The 20,124-nt window shown below is 55.1% G+C and overlaps 6 protein-coding genes across 6 annotated transcripts; 2 read left to right on the forward strand and 4 right to left on the reverse strand.

Moving 5' to 3' along the window:
* Positions 1 to 530: 530 nt before the first annotated feature.
* Positions 531 to 1,998, forward strand: colgalt1 (Procollagen galactosyltransferase 1; the record flags this gene model as incomplete). The annotated part of the gene is made up of 6 exons (XM_066131171.1): positions 531 to 554; positions 612 to 826; positions 893 to 965; positions 1,045 to 1,309; positions 1,388 to 1,496; positions 1,599 to 1,998. The coding sequence occupies 6 exons, from the start codon at positions 531 to 533 to the stop codon at positions 1,996 to 1,998; spliced, it is 1,086 nt and encodes a 361-aa protein (XP_065987491.1).
* Positions 1,999 to 4,597: 2,599 nt separating this feature from the next.
* G6M90_00g081070 (uncharacterized protein) lies at positions 4,598 to 5,404 on the reverse strand (the record flags this gene model as incomplete). The annotated part of the gene is made up of 2 exons (XM_014687862.2): positions 4,598 to 4,951; positions 4,982 to 5,404. The coding sequence occupies 2 exons, from the start codon at positions 5,402 to 5,404 to the stop codon at positions 4,598 to 4,600; spliced, it is 777 nt and encodes a 258-aa protein (XP_014543348.2).
* Positions 5,405 to 6,417: 1,013 nt separating this feature from the next.
* Positions 6,418 to 7,095, reverse strand: G6M90_00g081080 (uncharacterized protein; the record flags this gene model as incomplete). Its single annotated transcript, XM_014687863.1, has 2 exons — positions 6,418 to 6,738; positions 6,790 to 7,095. 2 exons carry the CDS (start codon positions 7,093 to 7,095, stop codon positions 6,418 to 6,420), a joined length of 627 nt encoding a protein of 208 aa, XP_014543349.1.
* Positions 7,096 to 8,382: 1,287 nt separating this feature from the next.
* cazM (Iterative polyketide synthase CazM) lies at positions 8,383 to 15,535 on the reverse strand (the record flags this gene model as incomplete). Its single annotated transcript, XM_014687864.2, has 2 exons — positions 8,383 to 8,448; positions 8,573 to 15,535. The coding sequence occupies 2 exons, from the start codon at positions 15,533 to 15,535 to the stop codon at positions 8,383 to 8,385; spliced, it is 7,029 nt and encodes a 2,342-aa protein (XP_014543350.2).
* A 974-nt stretch (positions 15,536 to 16,509) lies between these two features.
* On the forward strand, positions 16,510 to 17,923 carry afoD (FAD-dependent monooxygenase afoD; the record flags this gene model as incomplete). The annotated part of the gene is made up of 2 exons (XM_014687865.1): positions 16,510 to 17,241; positions 17,324 to 17,923. 2 exons carry the CDS (start codon positions 16,510 to 16,512, stop codon positions 17,921 to 17,923), a joined length of 1,332 nt encoding a protein of 443 aa, XP_014543351.1.
* Positions 17,924 to 18,397: 474 nt separating this feature from the next.
* On the reverse strand, positions 18,398 to 18,880 carry G6M90_00g081110 (uncharacterized protein; the record flags this gene model as incomplete). The annotated part of the gene is made up of 1 exon (XM_014687866.1): positions 18,398 to 18,880. One exon carries the CDS (start codon positions 18,878 to 18,880, stop codon positions 18,398 to 18,400), a length of 483 nt encoding a protein of 160 aa, XP_014543352.1.
* Positions 18,881 to 20,124: the final 1,244 nt, after the last annotated feature.

The following is a 20,124-nucleotide window of genomic DNA, read 5'->3' on the forward strand; positions in this document are numbered from 1 at the left end:
ATCGTATTTTATCCCTTGAAATTTAAGTATTTATTTCCCCCACCTTTTCACTTCTTATTAGCTGCCTACCCCCTGAGGTCACGGACAGTTACATGTAGCGAGTCAATACATGCCGGCAGGCGCAACAAGCACGGACCATACATGTAGCGCATAAAACAACATGACAAGGGGTACCCTAGCTTCGTGACATACTCACACCGCTGAAACAATCTTGTATTGGGGGAAGGTTTTTGAATGCATGATGGCGCAATTTCACACATGCAGGCTGAAACGGTATTGGTACATGTAGTGCTAGTACATTGTTAGATATAGCCTGTCCGGCTTCGAAGCAGCAAGCTACTTTAAAATTTCCACTTTCTGTGAGTTTATATAGTTCATATTCCCAGTTGATTCCATGTTCCCTGCTCTGTTTCTTTGAGAATTATGCCTTGATCCCAGCAGCAATCGCTATATCCGTCCGAAGGGCATAAACCGCCGCATTGTATAACTCGTGTTGCCAAGAAGATAAACCCCGAATTACACATCTCGCAATGGGTACTCCGCGAAACCTGTTAGTAGGTTATGTATACCTTATTTCTCCGTCATGGGAAATGCCTCTAATGGTCCTTCAGATGCTCTCCCGGCCAACCTTTACCATGCGATGTGGTCGTATGCCCGTTTTGGTCATTGCGTTAGTCGCCTTCCATCTGTACTTGATCAGAGCCTGGCTCGAGAATCAGAATTGGGAGTATGGTGGTGTCGCGTCGAGCGCCCTCCTGGACGTGTCTGAGGCGGCGCAGAACGAGACTCTCGGTTTTGAGAAAATTTATTACATCAGCCTGCCTCAGTATGACACCGAAATTATCTTGGGACTAACAGTTTCAACAATAGCTAACTTGGCATGTCTACGTAGTCGGACTGATCGTCAGGATATGATGACTCTGCTCGCCGCATCTACAAACATCAAGCTAGCCCTTCAACCAGGAGTATTTGACCCCGCCCAGAAATCATTAGCAAATTCCCATATTCCAATTATTGCTGGGATTTCTAACTTGTGGGCGATAGGTAAATGGATCCAACGTCAACGACAAGGCGAAACCGAAAGGGAGTGAGAGTCTAAGACCTGAACAATTGGGATGCTGGCGTAGCCATGCAGACATTTGGCAGAGAATCATTAATGAAAATATACAAACAGCTATTGTCTTGGAAGACGATGCGGATTGGGATGTCGAGGTCCACGACATATTTCAGACATTAAGTGTGCAAATGAGGAAAGGCGAACTGAGAAAATGGAAAGCTACAAAGTACGAGGCTAATCACGCCCCTTATGGTAAATAACAGTTCCCACTCCCGCTCAGCTCTGGCCTATCTCTGAGTAGACTTTGATACTGACAGTAGTGGTTTCCAGGCCTAGACTGGGACCTTTTATACATCGGCACCTGCTGGGACATTCCCAATGGAGAAAATCGCCCGAAGCATCAAGTGTATAACGATCGGTTTTCTCCAAGTTCAACCGAGTATGTATATCTCTTACTCTGTACATGTCGAGCGCTCGTTGAGACTCGGCATGGAAATCGCATTATCGATATCGTCAACATTTGGGAGACTAAAATTTGTAGAATGACCGATTCCTTCCGTAAGGAACTAGAAGACTGGGGAGTTGACCTCGCGAATAACACCCGAGTTCGAGTTTTGGCGCCGTCCTGGTATTCCGTGTGCACTATTGGCTATGCATTAACCAACCGAGGAGCCCAGAAGCTGCTGTATACGATAGGAAACAGGGAAAGTATGGGAGCACCTATCGATCTGGCCATGATAGACAAGGTGCAAAAAGGATACCTGGACGCTCTTACTGTAATACCACCATTGGTGACACCATGGAAGACTGGGAGGGTTTCAGATAGCGATATTGATAATCTCGCTGAGCGGAAAGGAGAACTTCCCTCTGGTAGCGAGAATTTGCAAAACAGTGCGCGGAAGGCCATGGAGAACTCTCTGCTCGGCGGCCAAGGAGACTAAACCAGGAGGGCAGGAGTGAAAGTCTGATTATCCCGGGACACCGGTTAATATAATGCTTGTAATGCATTGGTTCCAGAAATGTGCAGGACAGTGGTAGGCTCGGGCATTTCATGGTAGTCTTGCCACGCTTTCTCGAACTTATTCAAGATTCTATTATTGTCATATATTGAGATGCTTTCTTGCATTTGTTTCTCCACCGCCACTTTACCCGTCTTGTGTCAATTGGTGGCCAACGGTACTTGCAGTCAGGGGTCAATGGTGGAATGAGCAACTGAGCTTTGCAGCGCTGAGGTCATTATTGGCATTTCCGGCAGGTTTGCCGGCAGCAGCATATATGCTATTGTTCAATTTGGTGGAAACTATATGAGGGAATTGCGTTGACGGACAGAATTACGACATTGATCATATTTGCAGCCAGACTCTATGTCGCATTGCAAAATTTCACGCGAACCCCGGCCTTTCCACCTTGGTTGTCAAGATTTAACCTGGTCCCACCGGGCCATACCAGACTTGAAGGTCGAGCACTTTATGGGGTGCCAAGCCCAAGGGTCAGTAACCAATCGGACGATAACAGGTAAATGGTGCTTTTATTTACCTATAAATTAAGTAAAATTAATTATATTAATAACCTTATTAGGTATAAGTAGTTATATTATATTAATTACACTATTGTACTCCTACTTAGTAGTATTGGCTTTGTTCTGTCACGGTCTGTGGGGCAGCGGGCCCCCCATCAGGTGCTTGGCTTTTAAAGAGATAGTGTGACCAGTTAATAGCTTTCAGGACCTGTCAATCCTTGAGTCGCTAATCAGTTGCCGATGGTCGGATCTCTCCAAGAGAAGATGCGTCTGGTAGATGCAATCGACAGACCCGCCAACCGCTAGGGATTTGATGGACTTGGTAGCCATGACTTGTTTCGTGAAATTAAAGCAGCAGAGTGGAAACATACAATGTCTTTGTCGGGTGCGCAAGCTTTCGCGGCGTAGTGAACTTTTATTTATTTTATTCGACATCACTAAGAGCAGTCGCAGCTAATACTTGATTCACCTGATCACGGGAAGATAATTGTGGTAAGCTGTTGAGCAGACCGTCGTGCCAAAGGGCCAGCGAGACAACGACAGGCGCCCACCCTAGACCAGCCAATAAATGCACATGCACGTTGACGCCACAAAGTCAATACAGGGCCACAGCTGCCAAGCAACGTCTGGCGTGACAATGACCAAGTTGCATAAAGAACCACAGTAGTAAATTATAGGGGGGGTGTCGGACCGTACGGGTACGGTACAGGGGGCTGTTGAACGGTACAGGGGGCTGTTGAACGGTACAGGGGGCTGTTGAACGGTGCGGGCAGCTATTGAACGGTGCAGAAAGCTGTTAAACGGTGTAAAAAGCTGCTGATGGTACAGAAAGCTGCTGATGGTATAGGAAGCTACTGGACGGTATAGGCACGGTCTAATTAATATAAAGGACTTATATATGAAAATTACTTATTAATTAATATAAATGTGTGTAATATACTATAGTGGTAATTTTATAATTTCTTATAATTACCCTTTTAATTAACTGTAGCTTATGAGGCTGTTAACCTTTTTTCTTTTCTTCTTTCCTTTCTTCTTTCCTTTTTTTTTTCTTTTTTTTTTTACCTTTTTTTAATTAGTTAAAATCATATAAAGACCTACTTTTCTGGACTGTCTAGCACTTTTTGGACCGTCCGTTGGGCGGCCCGAAATTCCTGTACGGTTCAACACAGCCTGTACGGTCCGACACCCCCCCTATAATTTACCACTGCAATCTATCTGACTCGGTCTCGTCGCACCAATACAAGCAACACGCACCGAGTCATTCCCGCCGCAGCGCCATCACAAGGCAGTGCTCGGCGTGATTTAGTTGTTCATGCATGTACACACGCCGACGGCGCCTGCCGCTTAATGCCAATACTAATTGACATCAAATTTGTAAGCACAAGTCGTCTATGCCAGGTCCGAGGCTACAGACAAGCCCCAGAAGATATGTTGCTCGAAAAGCATACAATGTCAAACGAGTTTTATATAAGCTATTTATAGTCAAGTTATAAAGCTAAAAATATAAAGGCAGTAGTGGGGCCCTATAGGGACCTGTACATAGCGACGCGGGCACCGTGTGGGCACCGTAACAGAGGTGCCGGGGGGGGTGCCAAAGGTGCCAAAAGTACCAGTGAATGTACCTAAAAAGTTTTAGAGAAAATTGAAGTGACATGAAGTTATATGTACTGCTCCGATTTGGCACTGGATAGAACCAATCCATCCAGACCTTTGTTCCCTCGAGCTTCCAACTCTAGGGAGCACGGATACTCTGCGATAGTCGTCGTCTAAGCGCGGGGTCGCTGGGTGAAAGCCGCACGACGCTTTGCGCACCGGCCTGAGGGTCTTGGACTTGTCCATCTGACCAGTCTCGGGAATAGCAGGACCCTGGAACTCGGGGTACTGTTCCAAGACAATTTCAATTGCCTTGTTTTTGGCGGCATCATCGATGGGCCCTGCACCTGTCGCATTGTTTGTGTCAGAGGCCAGCCGCGAGATCATAACGCACGGGCTATATAAGGCCAGCCAGCAGGTTTTCATTAAACTTTATTTTGCATAAGCAATTTGGAAGCCTTGTCGTCAGATGTAGGCGTGGATGGGCCGGCCGCGATAATGTCCTCGACCGAAGCTACTACTGGGCAGGCATCGCATTTGCCATCGCCAACCAGGGACATGATGTCTTGATTGCGGTCGGCATTAACGACGCCCCTCTCTTTGATGCTGACGTACTGCCAAAAGGTGAAACTGCGCTCGAACTTGATGACACCCTTGCTCGTCTTATACACGGTTGCCGTCTTATTTTCACCTGGGATGGATGCAATCTCCTGTTTGAAGTAGCCGATAGGATCCTGAGCCTCGACGGGGGACTCAGGCACGGCAGCCGGCTCCGTGACCTATTCATCCGCAATATCGCTGGGGCATGCTTCCGTCTCGCCCTTGTCGCAATCCGAATCGCCGCCGTAGGTTGTGCCGTTAAGAGTGTAGCGGCCAATCTTCAGGTCGCGAACGGGGTTGGTCCAATACTTTTCCATCGCGACCAGCCTAGCGTTCTCATCACGGGTTCTGTCGTTGAAGTTGTGCCAATTGATACGATTCCTAAAGAGCAACCAAGGTGTTCCAGTAACCGAGGCATTATTCTTGAACTCCTCATTCCACTTCTCAAAAATTCCATTCAAGTACTGGCCCGCCTGAGTGGTAAACCAGCCGTTGGCTACTTTGCATTCAAAACAGACACGCTGAACGGCCGGGTACGCGCTCCCCTCCCTAAACAGACAGTCTCTGTAGGCCTTGCGCTGCTCCTCGGTAGCGGTATCCCGTGAGCCCTTTGTACCAGACTTTACTCGCATCTTTCTGAGAGGCCAAACTCGGCGGGGCCGGGCGGCTGGAGCCTATCGGTATTGCAAGTGTCAAACGTCCAGGACGGATCGCATGCATCATTAAGGTTGTGGGTTGGCGCTACTCGGTTGATCCCTTCCTCGGTCGCGAATTCGAACCGGCGGTCGAGGCAACGAGGAGTGTGGGCAATATGGTGAGGGATTTGATAGTTTTAATAAAAGGCCGGCTGAATTATAATAAGAAATCAAAGAGTGAAAGCATTGTGGGAATAGTAGGCGTTGACGAGGACCAGATTCAAGACTGTTTAACTGACTTCGCTGGCCTTTAAGTACCTGGCCAAAACTTGTAACTATTTGATATAATGAATCAATACAGTATGACACAGGTCATGCTCTCTTGGCACTAATAATAACTTGATCCACCCAGTAATGTCTCACATGACAGAATATTGTACGGAGCAGGGTTGTACCTTGGATTTTGAAATAATACTAATATATAGTATAATGCGCTTTAACGAGTATCAATTTCTTGTCGCGCTTGCCGCGCACCTTGATAGGAAATAGGCCACTAGAATAGTTTCTGACCCCGTATGCAATCCAAGTCAGTTAATCAGAGTATTTCTCTAGTCTTATATAATCAAAAACCGCGCTTTAAGTCAGTTGGGCCATAGACTCGTCTGGACTATACCACGCTGGTGGACTGGCAAAATCCTGAAGGCGTCAAATAAACTATTCACAGGTTCGACTCTTTTAGACAAGTGTTGCTTGAGTATCATGTATTGTATGTCGCGGTCTATCCCGGATTTAGTGGCTTTCTTCTACTCTAGTGGAAATTCTTAATCAACATCTTGAATGCCAACTTGCTTCATTATCAACCGTCCCGTACGCGCTTCTACTTTTCCAACACTTGCGAGCTCCAAAGCCCCCATCGAGGCCAAATGCTTCTGTTAGAGGTGCGAAAGTGCCCCGACCAGAAAACAGTCTGGGCGGTCCAAGATGGACGACACTGTCGGAGCTTCGGTTAATCAGAGAATCGTCAGTGTCTCGGCAATGGGCAATTTCTTGGGCTTCTCGGGATGAGCAGCTTGCTCATCTCCGTAGTTGAGATGGGCCTTGAGCTTATAATCCTCTGGGACACCAGCGAATTTCTTGATGGCTGCCTCGACAGGCGGAATAGCATTCATGTGCTGCAGGTTAGCTCCTACTCCCTCCAGCTCCAAGGCAGTCCAGATAAGGATCTGGTGAATGCCTTGGGCGTGATCACCCCACTCGCTGAACATGTGGCTGGTTGCCTTGTGTGTCTCGGCAGCCTCCTTGGTCGTCTGGCCACGCTCCCAGAAGAGTATCTAGACCTCGTTAGACAGTCTGCTTGCGAGTCACAAAAGTTGCGGACGTACGGATCCATATGCAGCCTTGTGGGTTTGGAGAAAGGGGCCCAGCTTTTCCCAGAGGGCGGGATTGATCGACTTGAGGACCGGCTCAACCTCCTCGAGGATAATGCTCCAGAGCTCTTTGTGCTTCTCCCCGAAAGCGAGCGAAATGCGGACAGGCTGCGTGTTGTAAGACGAGGGGGCAAAGGAAAGGACTTTGGAGACCAGCTCTTGGACACGTTCGTCCGAGACCTTGGAGGTTCCTGCCAAACCATGGACACTGCGACGGTGAGCCGCAGCTGCGAGCCACTCGTCAGCCGTGATGGAAGGCATCTTGACAGAATGTGTAGGTGATGGATGTTTTCATCAGACTTGGGATGCGCCTCACGAGAAATACATAGACATATATATACGTACCTAGGTATATATGTACACTACGTCGCACGCCCGTCAGAGGCCGGAACGGTATCCAATGCTACACGGCGGTGTGCTTTGGCCACATGCTGGCGATGAGGCGGCTTACGTGCTTCCTGTGGCCTTGATGACTGCACAGTCATTGGCTGTTATTGGCCCCTGGCTTGAGTGATTTTCATTTACGGGGGATACAAAGTCCGCCTCAGAAACATTTCCCCGGAGAACAGACCAAAAGGCGACCATATAACGCCCAGGAGAAAAGTAATCAAGGCTGCGTCGTCGTTTATTTGGACAAACGAGCCAATAAAAATAAGGATCGTCTGCTTCGACGTGTTTCCATTATTTCGAATGCTGACAAACTCTCTCAAATAAACTGCCAAGGTCGAAAGCACCATGTTCATCAATGTCCGAAGGCCAGCATCAGCTATAGAAGGCAGCGTGGCTGTCCAGTCTCGACCGCATAGATGCGCAGAGAGGGCTGTCTGTCAGAGAGGGGAGACGAGTGAGGGCAGTGTTTATGAAATGTGCATGCTGGAAGCATAAGCCTCAAGTGCTTGTTCTTCTTGCTTTTAGTTTATTTTTTTTAATGTCCTAGTCTGCTGTCTACTGTCAATGGGTCTGGTCCGTTGCGTCTTTCTGGCTGTTCTGATGCAGGCCGTGGCCAGCAGTTGCCTGTGGATGCCGGGCCGACCGTGCGGCACAAGTCCGGTCGATACATTATTGACTTTGCATGTGGTGTCTAAGGCTGTCTCGACTTTGAGGCGTATCTGACGTCTCTGCATTGGCGAAATTTTATTCGGTAGTCCTGTGATGTCTATTCATGTATGAAAGTGAATGGATTCTAATTTACCATGGCGATGGTACGGCGTCTTATAGTGATGCCGAAGACCGCTCAACATCAGCTCAATTTTCAATTCATATCAACCAAATCAATGTGTTAGAAAAAATGTTTTGGTGTTGGTAATGTAGGCGATTCCTTGAAACGGGTTTCAGTATCGTTCCTGCTTCAAAATTTCCAGGCGTGGACAAGTGAAACTCATGTCAAGGACTTGATGACTTGGAAGCTTCTCGTACCGAGACAGGCATAGGGTAGGTTGGTCCAAAGTCAACACGCAACATTGAAACCACGCAAATAAAGCCGGTACACCATGTTCACCGCGTAAAATCTCATATATGCGCAGTAGTACGTGCTGATATTCTGCCCTCTCACAACCTCGCCGACTGAAGCTTAGTGGTACTTTGCAAAGTGTTTTCATTTCCTATCACTCTGTTCTATAATAAATGTCAAGATACCCAAACCAAAACAACAAGGTTAAAAGACTCATGTAAGCTACTAATTAAGAAAACCCATCGCCTTCCAAGACGACACATAGGACCGCACCACCTCGGCACTCACCGGCCCCTCGGCAGCCAGGGTTTTGGAATGCTCACTTGATCTTTGCGTGTCCAACACGATACCGCCACAAGCCATGCGCTCAAAGTGGCCCTCGAGAAAGTCCAGGGCGAGGGCGGCAGGGTTCTCAGCCGGGGAAAGAGGCGATTGGCGAACCCGTCTAATCCACTCTTTAAAGGAAACGATGCCATGGGGAGGAATATCCAGAGCAGCTGCCAGAACCGTAGACATGTCCTTCCACGGCTGGCCGACGGGGTTGTCGACGTGATAGACCGGATACGCCTCCGTTGCTTCGGGGCGGCCGTCAATGTTGAGCAGGTCGACCACGACGCCGGCGGATTTATCCACGGGCAGCCAATGCAGGTCACCGCGCAGGTCGGGCAACGCCTTGAGCGCCTGGGAGCTCTTCACCACGAAGGCAAAGTGCTCGACCGGGTTCCAGAAGCCGCTGGCCGTCGACCCAGAGATCTGGCCGGGACGCGCCACCATGGCCCGGAAGAGCCGCGGATGACGGCGCAGCGTGTCGGCGAGCATGCGCTCGCACACCCACTTGCCCTCGTTGTAGCCGCTGGGCATCACCGCGGCCATGGGCATGGCCTCCTCGAGGACGGGGGACTCGGCCGAGAAGCCCGTCACGCCGATCGACGAGATGAACTGGAAACCGATCCTGCGCGGCTCGGTTCCCACCGCCATGTCGTGCGCCAGGTCCAGCAGGTTCCGCATCACCCTGGCCTGGGGCTCAAAAGCCTTGAGTGGCCGCGTGGCGCTCATGGGCCAGGCGTTGTGGATGATGTGCGTGCCGTGCCGCGCCAGCCAGGTGTACTCGTCGTCCGGTAGACCAAGTTGCGGCTTGGAGGCGTCGGTACCGTATACCCGCAGCTTCTCGCGCGCGGTGGGGGACAGCTCGATGCCTCTCGAAGAGAGTGCCTCTGCCTGCCGCTCGTCGGCGGGCACGCCGCTGAGGGTGCGGTTGATGCAAACCACAGCGGCGACGTGCGGCCGCTCGGCGAGTGCTTGAACAATGTGCGACCCGAGGCTGCCCGAAGCGCCCGTCACGACCACGACGGCTCCGGCACGGGGATGGTTGCCGATAGTACCCTTCCTCGCAGCTTCAAGCGCGGCCGACTCCCAACCAGTCGTGTAGGCTGCCACTAGGCGCATTGCCTCTGCCTCACGGGCTGCTACATCACCCGTACCAATTACTTTCGCCGCTGGGACAGGTGGTTCGCTCACCGAATCCTGACTTTGGCAGCTGACGTCCGAGGCGTCATCGGGAGTGGACATGTCCGAGGTCGTGTCTTCGTCCGCCGAGTCTGAGAAGACAACGTCACCCTCTCCGGCCGCCATGTCTTGGTCGCTATCTTGGTCGCCATGCTCTTCCTCCACGTCCTTTTGCCCTCCGGCCCTCGCCAAAGCATTCGCCACACAGGCAACGAAGGCGCCAAGACTCGTGGCTACCATTGTCTCTGCGCGATCGAGCGTGCAGTGAAAGGTATCCTCGACCTCGCGCGCCAGCTCCATGCTCATCAACGAATCAATGCCCAGGTCAGCCATCTCACTGTCGAGGCTCATCTCGCTGGCCTCGATGCCGGAAACGTCGGCGACCACGTCGCACACCTCGTTTGTGATGTCGCGCGGCCCACTGGTAGGCTTCGCCCTTTTCATCCCGGTCCTCTTTGCCTTGGGGCGGGACGGGAGCGGCGCCGGCGTCGAGTTTGGACCGGTGGCATTGATAGGCCCGGCAAGGGCGGCAAGAGGCTGGGCAGACGACGGCAGAGACGCTGCGGTGCTTCTCACAAACGACTTGTCCGTCGTCGCCCGCGCCAGGATCTTGCTCATCGTCGCCTTGGGAACGCGGACATATTTCAGGCCCAGTATGACCTCGGCCAGGGCACCCGTCGAGGCATCAAAGATAAAGACGTCTGAGACGTAGGCCTTTTCGTTTTGGCGCGCGTGGCGAGCAAGAACATGCCACACACCAGGACCATGCTCATGGCCATCAGTGACCGGCTGCGCCTCGGGCGAGCGCATCACCAGCTCGAGGCCCGTGGCAACAAACATGTCGCTCGCGGGAATGTCCGTCAGCAGGTTGACGTACATGCCCGCAACTTGGCCGTACGAGTCTGCCTTGGGGACATCAAGCCAGGTGTCGCCGGCGTGGCGCTTGTGCACGACACCCGCGCTCTCGCCGTTGTCGCGGCCGACAACGTACCGCACGCCGTGGTACACGGAGCCAAAGTCGACAACTTCCTCAAAGGCTCGGTACACGTTGCGGCCTTGGAGCGCCTCCACGCCCTCATCGTCGGGGCCCAAGGCCAGAACGGCCTGGCACTGCGCGTGGCCGACGACGCGCTCCCAGCGTCCGAATTCCTGCACAACGGCCGGGTCGGATGGCGAGCACATGTTGATGCGGCCCTCGGCGTGCTTGTTGTCGGCAGGGGAGGTGCCGACGCTGTGGATGGTCCAGTGCCACTCTGTTTTGGCCTTGTTGAGTGGCTCGAGGTCAATGTAGTAGTCGCGCGTCGAGTCGGCACAGATGGGCGAATGGCTGAGCATATCGCGCACCACCGGCGAAAAGCCATTCGCTCTCCATTCCGGAGTCAGGCTGAAAAGGGTCTCGATGGCCATGTCTATCTCAAGCGTGGCTGCAGCAATGGGCGCCGTCTTGGCGATGACGTGTGTCGCAAACAGGCGCTGGTACTTGTCCGAGGCCGTGTTGATACGGAACCGAGCCAGCTTTGTCTTCTTGTTGGCGCTGCCACCCTGGTGGTCCTGGAAGCCGACAAAGGTCCATATATCAAGCGTCTTGGGATCGACTTGTTCTTGCTGTGCCAGTCCCGCCGCCGGCAGCCGTCCATTGCTCCCGGACATGGTTTGGACGACCTTGATAGCCTGCTCGATTGGCGACTTGAGCTCGAGCCAATGGCGCGACTTCTCGAACTGGTACGGCGGCAGGAGGAGCTGCGTATACTCGCCCGCCTGTCGCCGGTGGTGAGCCCAGAAAGACACACGTAGTCCCTGTTTCCAGAGGTGTACCGTTGCGTCCGTGAGCCTGTCGATGCCCTTGTTGGTGTTGGTGATGGACACGGATTGGAAGTGAAGCCCGTCAGAATAGGTTGGCACCGTCTGGGCAAGTGCACGCGATGCCATGACGGTGATGGTCGAGTTGGAACCCGCCTCAAGGAAGATGGCCTGCGGATGCTTCTGTGCGAGCCGTTGCACGGCGTGGTTGAAGAAGACGGGCTGGCGCATGTGAGAGCCGACAAAGGTCCAGTCCAGTCGGGCGGCCGCGTCGCCATGCTCGGTGGCACGTTCTATCGGAATGACGGCGTCATGAAAGGTCACCCCCTTGCCGACCTCGTCCCCGAGGCGGTCGACGATGCTGTCTACCAACGCCGAGTGGAACGCATTGGTGACGTTGAGACGCTTGCTCTTGACGCCCTCGACCGCGCTGCCCCCTCCGGCCAGCGTAGTGGCAAATGCGTCGATGGCTTTTGTCGATCCGGCGACAGTGAAGCTGCGAGAACCGTTGTAGCAGGCGATGCCAGCTGATCCATCGGATCCGAGGTTTGACTCGTTGAGGAGATGATGCACGAGTGCTTCGTCGGCCTCGATGGCCATCATGGCGCCCGGATCGGGTCCCCAAGCGCTCTGCACCAGCTTGGCCCGACCAGCAATCAGCTTGACCGTGTCTTGCAGACTCAGCACGCCCGCTACGCAGAGCGCAGTTATCTCACCAAAGCTGTGGCCCACGACGGATACTACCTTGTCGGCGAGCCCGCAGTCCATCCAGCTCTTGGCCGAGGCGTACTGCATAGCAAAGAGCGCCGTCTGGAGCTTGACCACGTCCTGATAAGGCTCGCCAGAGAAAATGTCGGGGTAGATGCTGTCAAGGCCGTGAGCTGTAATGGCGGCATCGCAGTTATCCAGGTGGTGCCGCAACACTGCGGCACCCTGGTACACCGCGCGGTCCAGCCCGACGAATGTCGAAACCTGGCCTCCAAAGCACAGAACCACGGGTCGCTCAGGCTTCACGGGCGCGATGCCGATGCTAGCAGATGTGTCCTTGGTAGCCGCGGTTGCCTCGGCGAGCTTGTCCTGCAGCTCGTCCAGCGAACCGCAGCTGAAGATCAGCCCTTGGGGCAAGCCGGGATCCGATTGCCAATTCATGTTGAACGATACATCGGCGAGCTTGGCCTGGCCATCTCGGGGCCCAGTGTGGGCGCGCAGGTAGGGAGCCAGCGCGGTGCTGTACGCGGCAATGCTGCGGGCGTCGAGGCCGGCGATCCAGAAGGGCAGCCGAGGCGACGACGCGGTCAGGGAGGTGGCTTTGGCAGGCTTATGAGCCGAGTAAGCAACCACGACGCTCGAATTGGATCCGCAGGCGCCGTAGTTGTTGATCAGAGCCAGCTTCCGGTCCCCTGGCCAGGACCGCAACGACGTGACAACCTCCATCTTGTCTGACGGCTGCGCCTGGATGTGGGGGTTCATGCTCTTGAAGCTGGCTTGGGGAGGGATGAAGTCGCCTCGCATCATCATGAGCACCTTGATGAGGGAGACGATGCCGGACGCGCCTTCAGTGTGGCCGACGTGACCCTTGACCGAGCCGATGGGCAGGACAGTATCGCGCAGAGGACCGGCCACGGCGTTGCGTATGCTCTCCCACTCTGCAGGGTCTCCGACGGGCGTGCCAGTGCCATGACACTCGACCAGCGAAATGTCGCGCGGGTTTACGCGCGCTTTGCGGATGACGTGGTGGAAGAGGGCCGACAGAGAAGGTACGTTGGGAACAAAGAGCGGCGTGGTGTTGAGGTTTTGATTGATGCCCGTAGAGCGTATGGTGCCCAGGACCGTGTTCCCGTCGGCCACGGCGGTGGATAGCTTCTTGAGGAAGACGTAGGCGATGCCGTCGCCGCGGCAGTACCCATCGGCATCCGAGTCGAAGGGTTTGCACTGGCCGGTCGGGCTGATGAAGCTGCCGGCGGCGAGGTTTTGTGTCCACTGCAGGTTGGTCAAGACATTGACGCCGCCGCAGAGCGCCGCCGGGACCTCGCCCGACAGCAGATCCCGGCAGGCCATATGAAGGGCCGTCGTCGACGACGAGCATGCTGTATCAAAGGTCAGGGACGGGCCCGTCCATCCAAAGTGGTGCGACACTCGGCCGGGGATGAAGCTTCTCAGCTCCCCCGTCCCCGTGAAGGCGCTGGTCGGGTGGCAATGGACGTTGACATCGTACTCGTAGGAGCAGAGGCCGACGTAGACGCCCACGTGCTTCCGTCGTTGCAGCCCGGCGGCGCTGGTCGCGGCCAGCTCGTTGAAATAGCCCGACTGTTGGAGAGCTTGGTAGGCGGCCTCGAGCGAGAGGCGGCCCTGCGGGTCCATGGCCATGGATTCGCGCGGGCTCTTTTTGAAGAACTTGTGGTCGAAGGCGTCGGCGTCGCGCATGAGATTGCCGTACCACTTCCTGTCGGGGTCGGCATTGTCGCGGAACAGCATGTCGGGCGTCATTCGCTCGCGCGTGATGGCCTCGTGCTGCGACTGCCCCGTCTTGAGCATCTGCTCAAACTCGTGCAGGTCTTGGCCGCCCGCCACCTTGAGGGACATGCCCACGACGGCAACGACATGCTCGCAGTCGTCTTCTGGCTGGACACGGGGTGTGCTCGGTTCTGCGACCTGAGCCCGTGAGACGGCAAGCGCGCCGTTGCTTTGTGTTTGTGGTTGTGGTTGTGGTTGGGGTTGGTGCTGCATCCGCGCCATGGACTTGCTTATGTCATCCTCGACATCCTCAAAGTGGGCCTGCTTGGCACCAAAGGCGCGCAGGATGGTGGGCGGCAGAGGGCGGTCGAGGCCAAAGGCAATGAGGGACAGGTGCTCCTTGTTGGCCGCAAGCTTCGAAACGGTGCTGGTCCAGCGCAACTGGTTCGCCAGGATGGAGCGCAGCACCGTGCCGACCAGGTCGACGTGGTCGTGCGCGACTTGCTCGCCGTCGGGGTGGTCGAGGTAGGTGGGCAATGCCAGGTGGGCGGCATCCGGGAACTGCAGCCCGGCCATGGAGTGGCACAGGTCGACTAGGGCCTCGGTGTGGCGCAGCCGCTCGGCCGTCGGCGCGTGGAGCTGGCCCTTGAAGGCGAGCGGCACGGCCGTGACGCCGGCTGCCCGCAGCTGCCGCACCAGCTTGGGGGCGAGGCGCTCCGACGCCGTCACGGTGGCCCGGCACTCGTCAAAAAGCACCGAGACGTAGGCATCCGGGCCCAGCCTGGAGACGATGCGCGCCAGGTCATGGCCCTGCTCGGGTCTCCTCCACGCCGTCGCCAGGGACACGGACCCGCCCTTGCCGCGCCCCTTGGTCCACTCCTCGGTGGCCCCCACCACCGCCGCCATGAGCGCCGCCACGCGCACCGCCGCCGCGCCGTACTTTTCAAATTCCTGCCGGTTGTGCGAGCTGGCCACGGCCACGGCCGCCATCATGCCCGCGCAGAAGCCCACCGTCTCGACCCTGTTATTCCTGGCGGGCTGCTGCTGCTGCTGCTGCTGCCTCACCAGCTCTGCCTGCAGGTCGTCCACTCCGTTTCCCGCCGCGCCGCTGAATCGAAACTCCAGATAGCGCCAGTACTGGTCCAGCTGGATAGCCACCATGAGAACCCCGATCCAGACATGTGGCATCTCGGCGTCTGGGGCCAGCGACGCAGCCGAGGCAGGGCCATCTCGAAACCACGACTCCAGATCGGCCAGCAGACCATGACCCTGCATTGTGCTGGCCACTTCGGGCATCTTGTTTGTCAAGGCTTCCCAGTACCGTGGCAGCCCGGCCAGGGTCTCTAGTATCCATTCTCCGTTGGGCCCGTCCACAATCTGCCGCACCTGTTTTTCCAGCGAGTTTTTGCTTTGTGGCCCAATGTGTCCTCCGAAAACAAGGCTTGTCGCTTCACGGACGTTGGATAAAGATGTAGGTAGAGCGGGGGCCATCATCGTTGCTTGACGCCGCGTGGCGTGTGAAAGGCGACTACTTGTTGTGCAGGCAACACCGGGAAGAGTAGGGAAAGAATAGTAAACGCTTGATCGAGTGTTCAGTCGCGAAGGGTATATTCATCTGGTAGTAGCACGGAAATGATGTGCAGAGCATCCAAGACAATGTCTCTCTTCTCTTGTTTTAAATAAGGGCCTACGGTTTGCTTGACCCTCTTGCCCATCCTCGCACGCGTGTAGAACAACTACCCATTGGGCCCCCGTTGTCTTACCGCAGTAACTTTTGTGCACAAGGAGCAGTTCACGTTGGGGGCTTACCGCGGAGGGCCTGCTTTCGGACTGGCGGAACAAAATAACAGCGACTTGTCAGCACCACGGATAAACGAATTTTACAAGGCAGAAGCACGCAATCTACCCAAGATGAAAGGCTCTTGCACCGTCTGATATTCAAACACAATGGCTCCGGTATCCCAACAATGGCAAGCATGTGTATAGAGGAGATGCTGCAGGATAGACGACATATCAGGTGTCATCCACCAGCGTATGGGTGTTTGGCATAGAATGCAATGCAACTCCAGGTACATGCCGCAGTAGCTGTTTCGAGGCTGTCTGACGCAGCTGCCGCCGGACTGAGCCAATGGCCACAGCAACGGCAAGATATTGGTGGTGAGCAAGCCAAGGGGAATTGAAAGTCCGGGGTCGGGACTCAGCCGCAGGGGTTGTAAGCGCGCTTCCGCTTCACGAATTTTCCATGGCGCCACCAAAACTGTCGGGGTTGGCCATATGGAGTATAAAAATGTGTATACCTGTGTTATACGTACTGATTATTTTGATGTTACAATTTTTCTGGTAGCATGTTTACTGTGTCGCTTGTCTGACCCCATTTCCGACTTGTGTCCACTTGCTCGTGCCACCTGACCTCAAATCAACCTTGACCAAGGCACCGACCGGACTTGGTCACCATCTCGCTCGCCATGACGACCGGCAGCATCAACGGCAACGATGGCGTTGCACCCTCTCTTGATGTGGCCGTCGTGGGCGGTGGAATCATCGGTGTCATGACGGCCATCGGCCTGCGTCGCCGGGGCATAAACGCAGTCATCTACGAGAGGGCGCCGACCTGGCACGAGGTCAGCGCCGGGTTTTCCTTCACGGGCGCGGCGCGGGTGTGGATGGAGCAGATAGACCCGGCCCTCCTCGAGCTGCTGGGCAGCATCAGCCAGAAGACGGACGCCAGCAGCAGCAACGCCTACTGGAATGGCTACCACCCGCGCACCCGAGAGGAGGCCGAGGATGCGTCCAAGTCGCTGCTTTTCCGGACGCGGATCGACAACCTCGATTTCTGGGGCTGCGTGCGCTCGCAGTTCCTGAACGGCATGGCGGCCCTCCTGCCCGAGGGGGCGGTGAGGTTTGGGAAGCGGCTCGTGAGCTACGACGATGACGAGCAGAACGGCAAGGTCCTTGCGCACTTTGACGACGGTAGTACGGCCGAGGCCCATGTCCTGCTTGGGTGTGACGGCGTCCATTCGACGACGCGGAGAGTGCTGCTGGGCGCCGACCATCCGGCCTGCCGGGCGGGCTTCAGTCACACCGTTGCCTACCGCACCATGGTTCCCATGGACGTGGGCATCGCCGCCCTGGGCAACAAGGTGGCCAGGAACGCCTGCAATCACCTGGGGCCAGGCGCAGACCTGCTGGTGTATCCGGTTCGTAGACAACATTGAACATTGAAGGTATCCCGCTCCCGCCGGCGCAGGCATTGCTAACATAATGTTGAACCCAACCAAGGTCATGTCCGGGACGCTTCTGAACATGGCCGTCTTCGCCCACGACGCCTCCGAGTTTCCCGACCCCGACAAGATGGCGGTGCCGGCCGCGCGAAGCGAGATCGAGCAGCTGTTCAGGGGCTGGAGCCCGCCGCTCGCCGACATTTGGAAGCTGTTTCCGGAGAAGACGGTCAAATGGGGCATCTTTGACCTGGAGCAAAACCCGCCGCCGACGTACGCGCGCGGCCGGGCCTGTCTTGTCGGCGACGCGGCGCACGCCAGCACGCCGTACCTGGGCGTCGGCGCCTGCACCGGCGTCGAGGACGCCCTGGTCATCTGCACGCTCCTGCAGGCCGTGCAGCAGAGGGCCCTCGGCGGCGAGGCGCTGCGAGAGGCGCTGACGGACGCGCTGCAGACGTACAACCGCGCCAGGCTGGACCGCGGCCGCTGGATACATCACCACTCGCGCGACATGGGCCAGCTGTATCATTGGAGGTACGGCCCGACGGGGCGCGACCCGGAGCGGATGAAGCGGAAGCTCGAGGAGAACTGGGCCGCCGTCGTCACCTACGATGTTTTGGCGTCGTTGCAGCCTGACGCCGTGCGAACCGGCATGGCCTAGTGAAGCATACCGGATCGTGTTGCCCAGTGACAGGTAGAACAGTTGCTTGCTGTAATATAAATGGCCATGTATACTGAGATGCTCTGTACCGCATTGCGAATGTATAATCTCCATGCGTACGAGGCCTCCGCTTTTGGTGCAACCAGACACGTATAAGACCCTAGGGCCTCGCTGGGTCATAAGTTATAACACATCAACTTCATCTTCGTCATCAGAAGTGGGAGTTGCATTCGCCAAACCCTGAACAGACTGCTCGCTGATGGTTTAACCAAGTGCAACGAGTTTTCAACCACCATGGATGGGTACACGCTGGGCAGCATAGCAACACGTCTATAAGCCAAGACGGCCATGATACATGCACGGGACAAGGCACTTTATCGGACACGGCGCTCCATATGTGGACCATGTATATCAGACTATGTACATGTATTTACGCACTTTCGAAGCCATGCACAATCCACTCCTTGCCGTCCTTCACTCGGCTGGTTTCATGATGGAACGGTCGCCAGTGCACCAAACCGGGCTAGACTTCATCCTCTTCAACTTCCAAAGGTCGTCCACCTTGACGGCGTCGCAGTGGTAGAGTAAGCCGCTGGTAAACTTTTGCGAGTCCGGCTCGTAGCCCTTGCCGAGGACGCAGTGCACGGCCATGGCGTTGAAGGTAACGCGCGCCGTGGTTTCCGTGTCAATGCTCACGCGCATGTTGCTGAGGTAGTGGATCGTGTCGAGCCGGTCGCTGACGTTGGTCCACACCTTGGACTTGAGCTCGTCGTAGCCGTCGCAGACCTTGAAGGCGATGTCGGTGTAGATGTCGGGCGTGACGCTCGACTTGAGGAGCTCCTCGCTGGACTGGTCGATGGACAGGAACGCGCGGTAGCAGGCGTCGGCGATGGCCTCGCGGTCGCTCAGAGGCGGGCCGGCGAGCTTGATGGGAAGAGGCGTGCCGTTTCGCACCATGGTTTCCGTGGTTTCCGTGTCAATGAATCGTGTCTGGTTGGAGGAGCTGTCGACGGTGCTTGCTACAGCTGGACACATGCGCCTACTATATTTATTACAGCCCTTTAGGTCAGACGTGGCATATAAAGCACCAGAAAGACACAGTATCTCCGTGGTGTCCGCGTCAGCGTATCGATATCCCGCAAGGCCAAGCCAAGGATGGCTTTATGTGACCCCATGACAGGGTTCTGCGTCCGTCTCTCGGACAATCAATGTCCCTCCGGTCAGCGTCAGCGTCAGCGTCAGCATCAACAGCGAATTCCAGCCTCGCGGAGCTTGAAAAATGCGAACCACGGGCACCCACCAATGCGCAGGCCTGGCAGTTGCGAAACCATGCCGCGCTTCAATGTTGAGGAAGAGCTACAAAGGCCCGTTCCGGCGAGGTTGTTTCAACCGTTGACTTGGCTTGACACATGGAGACCGCACCTCCACATCAAGGTCCCACTTTACGTTTGACGACTTGGACGGTAAAAGATGTCACTTAATAGGTAGAGAGTCAGATGAGGTAATGGTAGATAGTAGGTTGTAATAAATTTGAAGCTGCATGTGAGTACTTGTAATTTTGAAGCAGAACGCGGTATAAATAGCAGTTGGGGGAATGCTGGACGGGATAGACGGCCAGCTGTGTAACTTGTCGCTGCACATGTGGCAACTAGCTACCCTGCACGTGTCTGCACGGGCTTTACCCGATATATTATCATGAGACGGCGCAGTAGTTACCTGTCAAAATCACCTGCTCAATTATTTTATCGTGTCTGGTACAACAATGACTCCACGGCTCATGCCATGTCCGGACCTAAATTCGCCATGAGTCTTTCCCCAGAAGGTTCCTCGAGCGGACCAGACCTAACATCATCGGCCGGGGCAACGTTTCTCAGGCGGACTTAGTATTGCCCGACACAATATCTCGCATTGTAAACCGGTATGCTCACAGCTAGTAGTGATTGGGCATGCCCGAGTAAATTGAGTCATTGTTTCTTTATTAGCAACGGGCTGCTGACATTGTCGTCAAGGCTGAAACAGCCGTCGCCACGTGGCGCTATATACATTGACGTCTTGCGAACCTGACCACCATATATTGACTGGACGTGTTTTCATTTTTCACCGTGTATGGTCACGTCTTGTTGCATAATCTAGCCCCCCTACAAACACCCACCAAACTCCCCTGTCAAGAGTCCTGACCACCTTCTACTCATTCGATTCTC

This window comes from Metarhizium brunneum, chromosome 5 (assembly GCF_013426205.1).
Source record: "Metarhizium brunneum chromosome 5, complete sequence".
Taxonomy (NCBI): Eukaryota; Fungi; Ascomycota; class Sordariomycetes; order Hypocreales; family Clavicipitaceae; genus Metarhizium; species Metarhizium brunneum.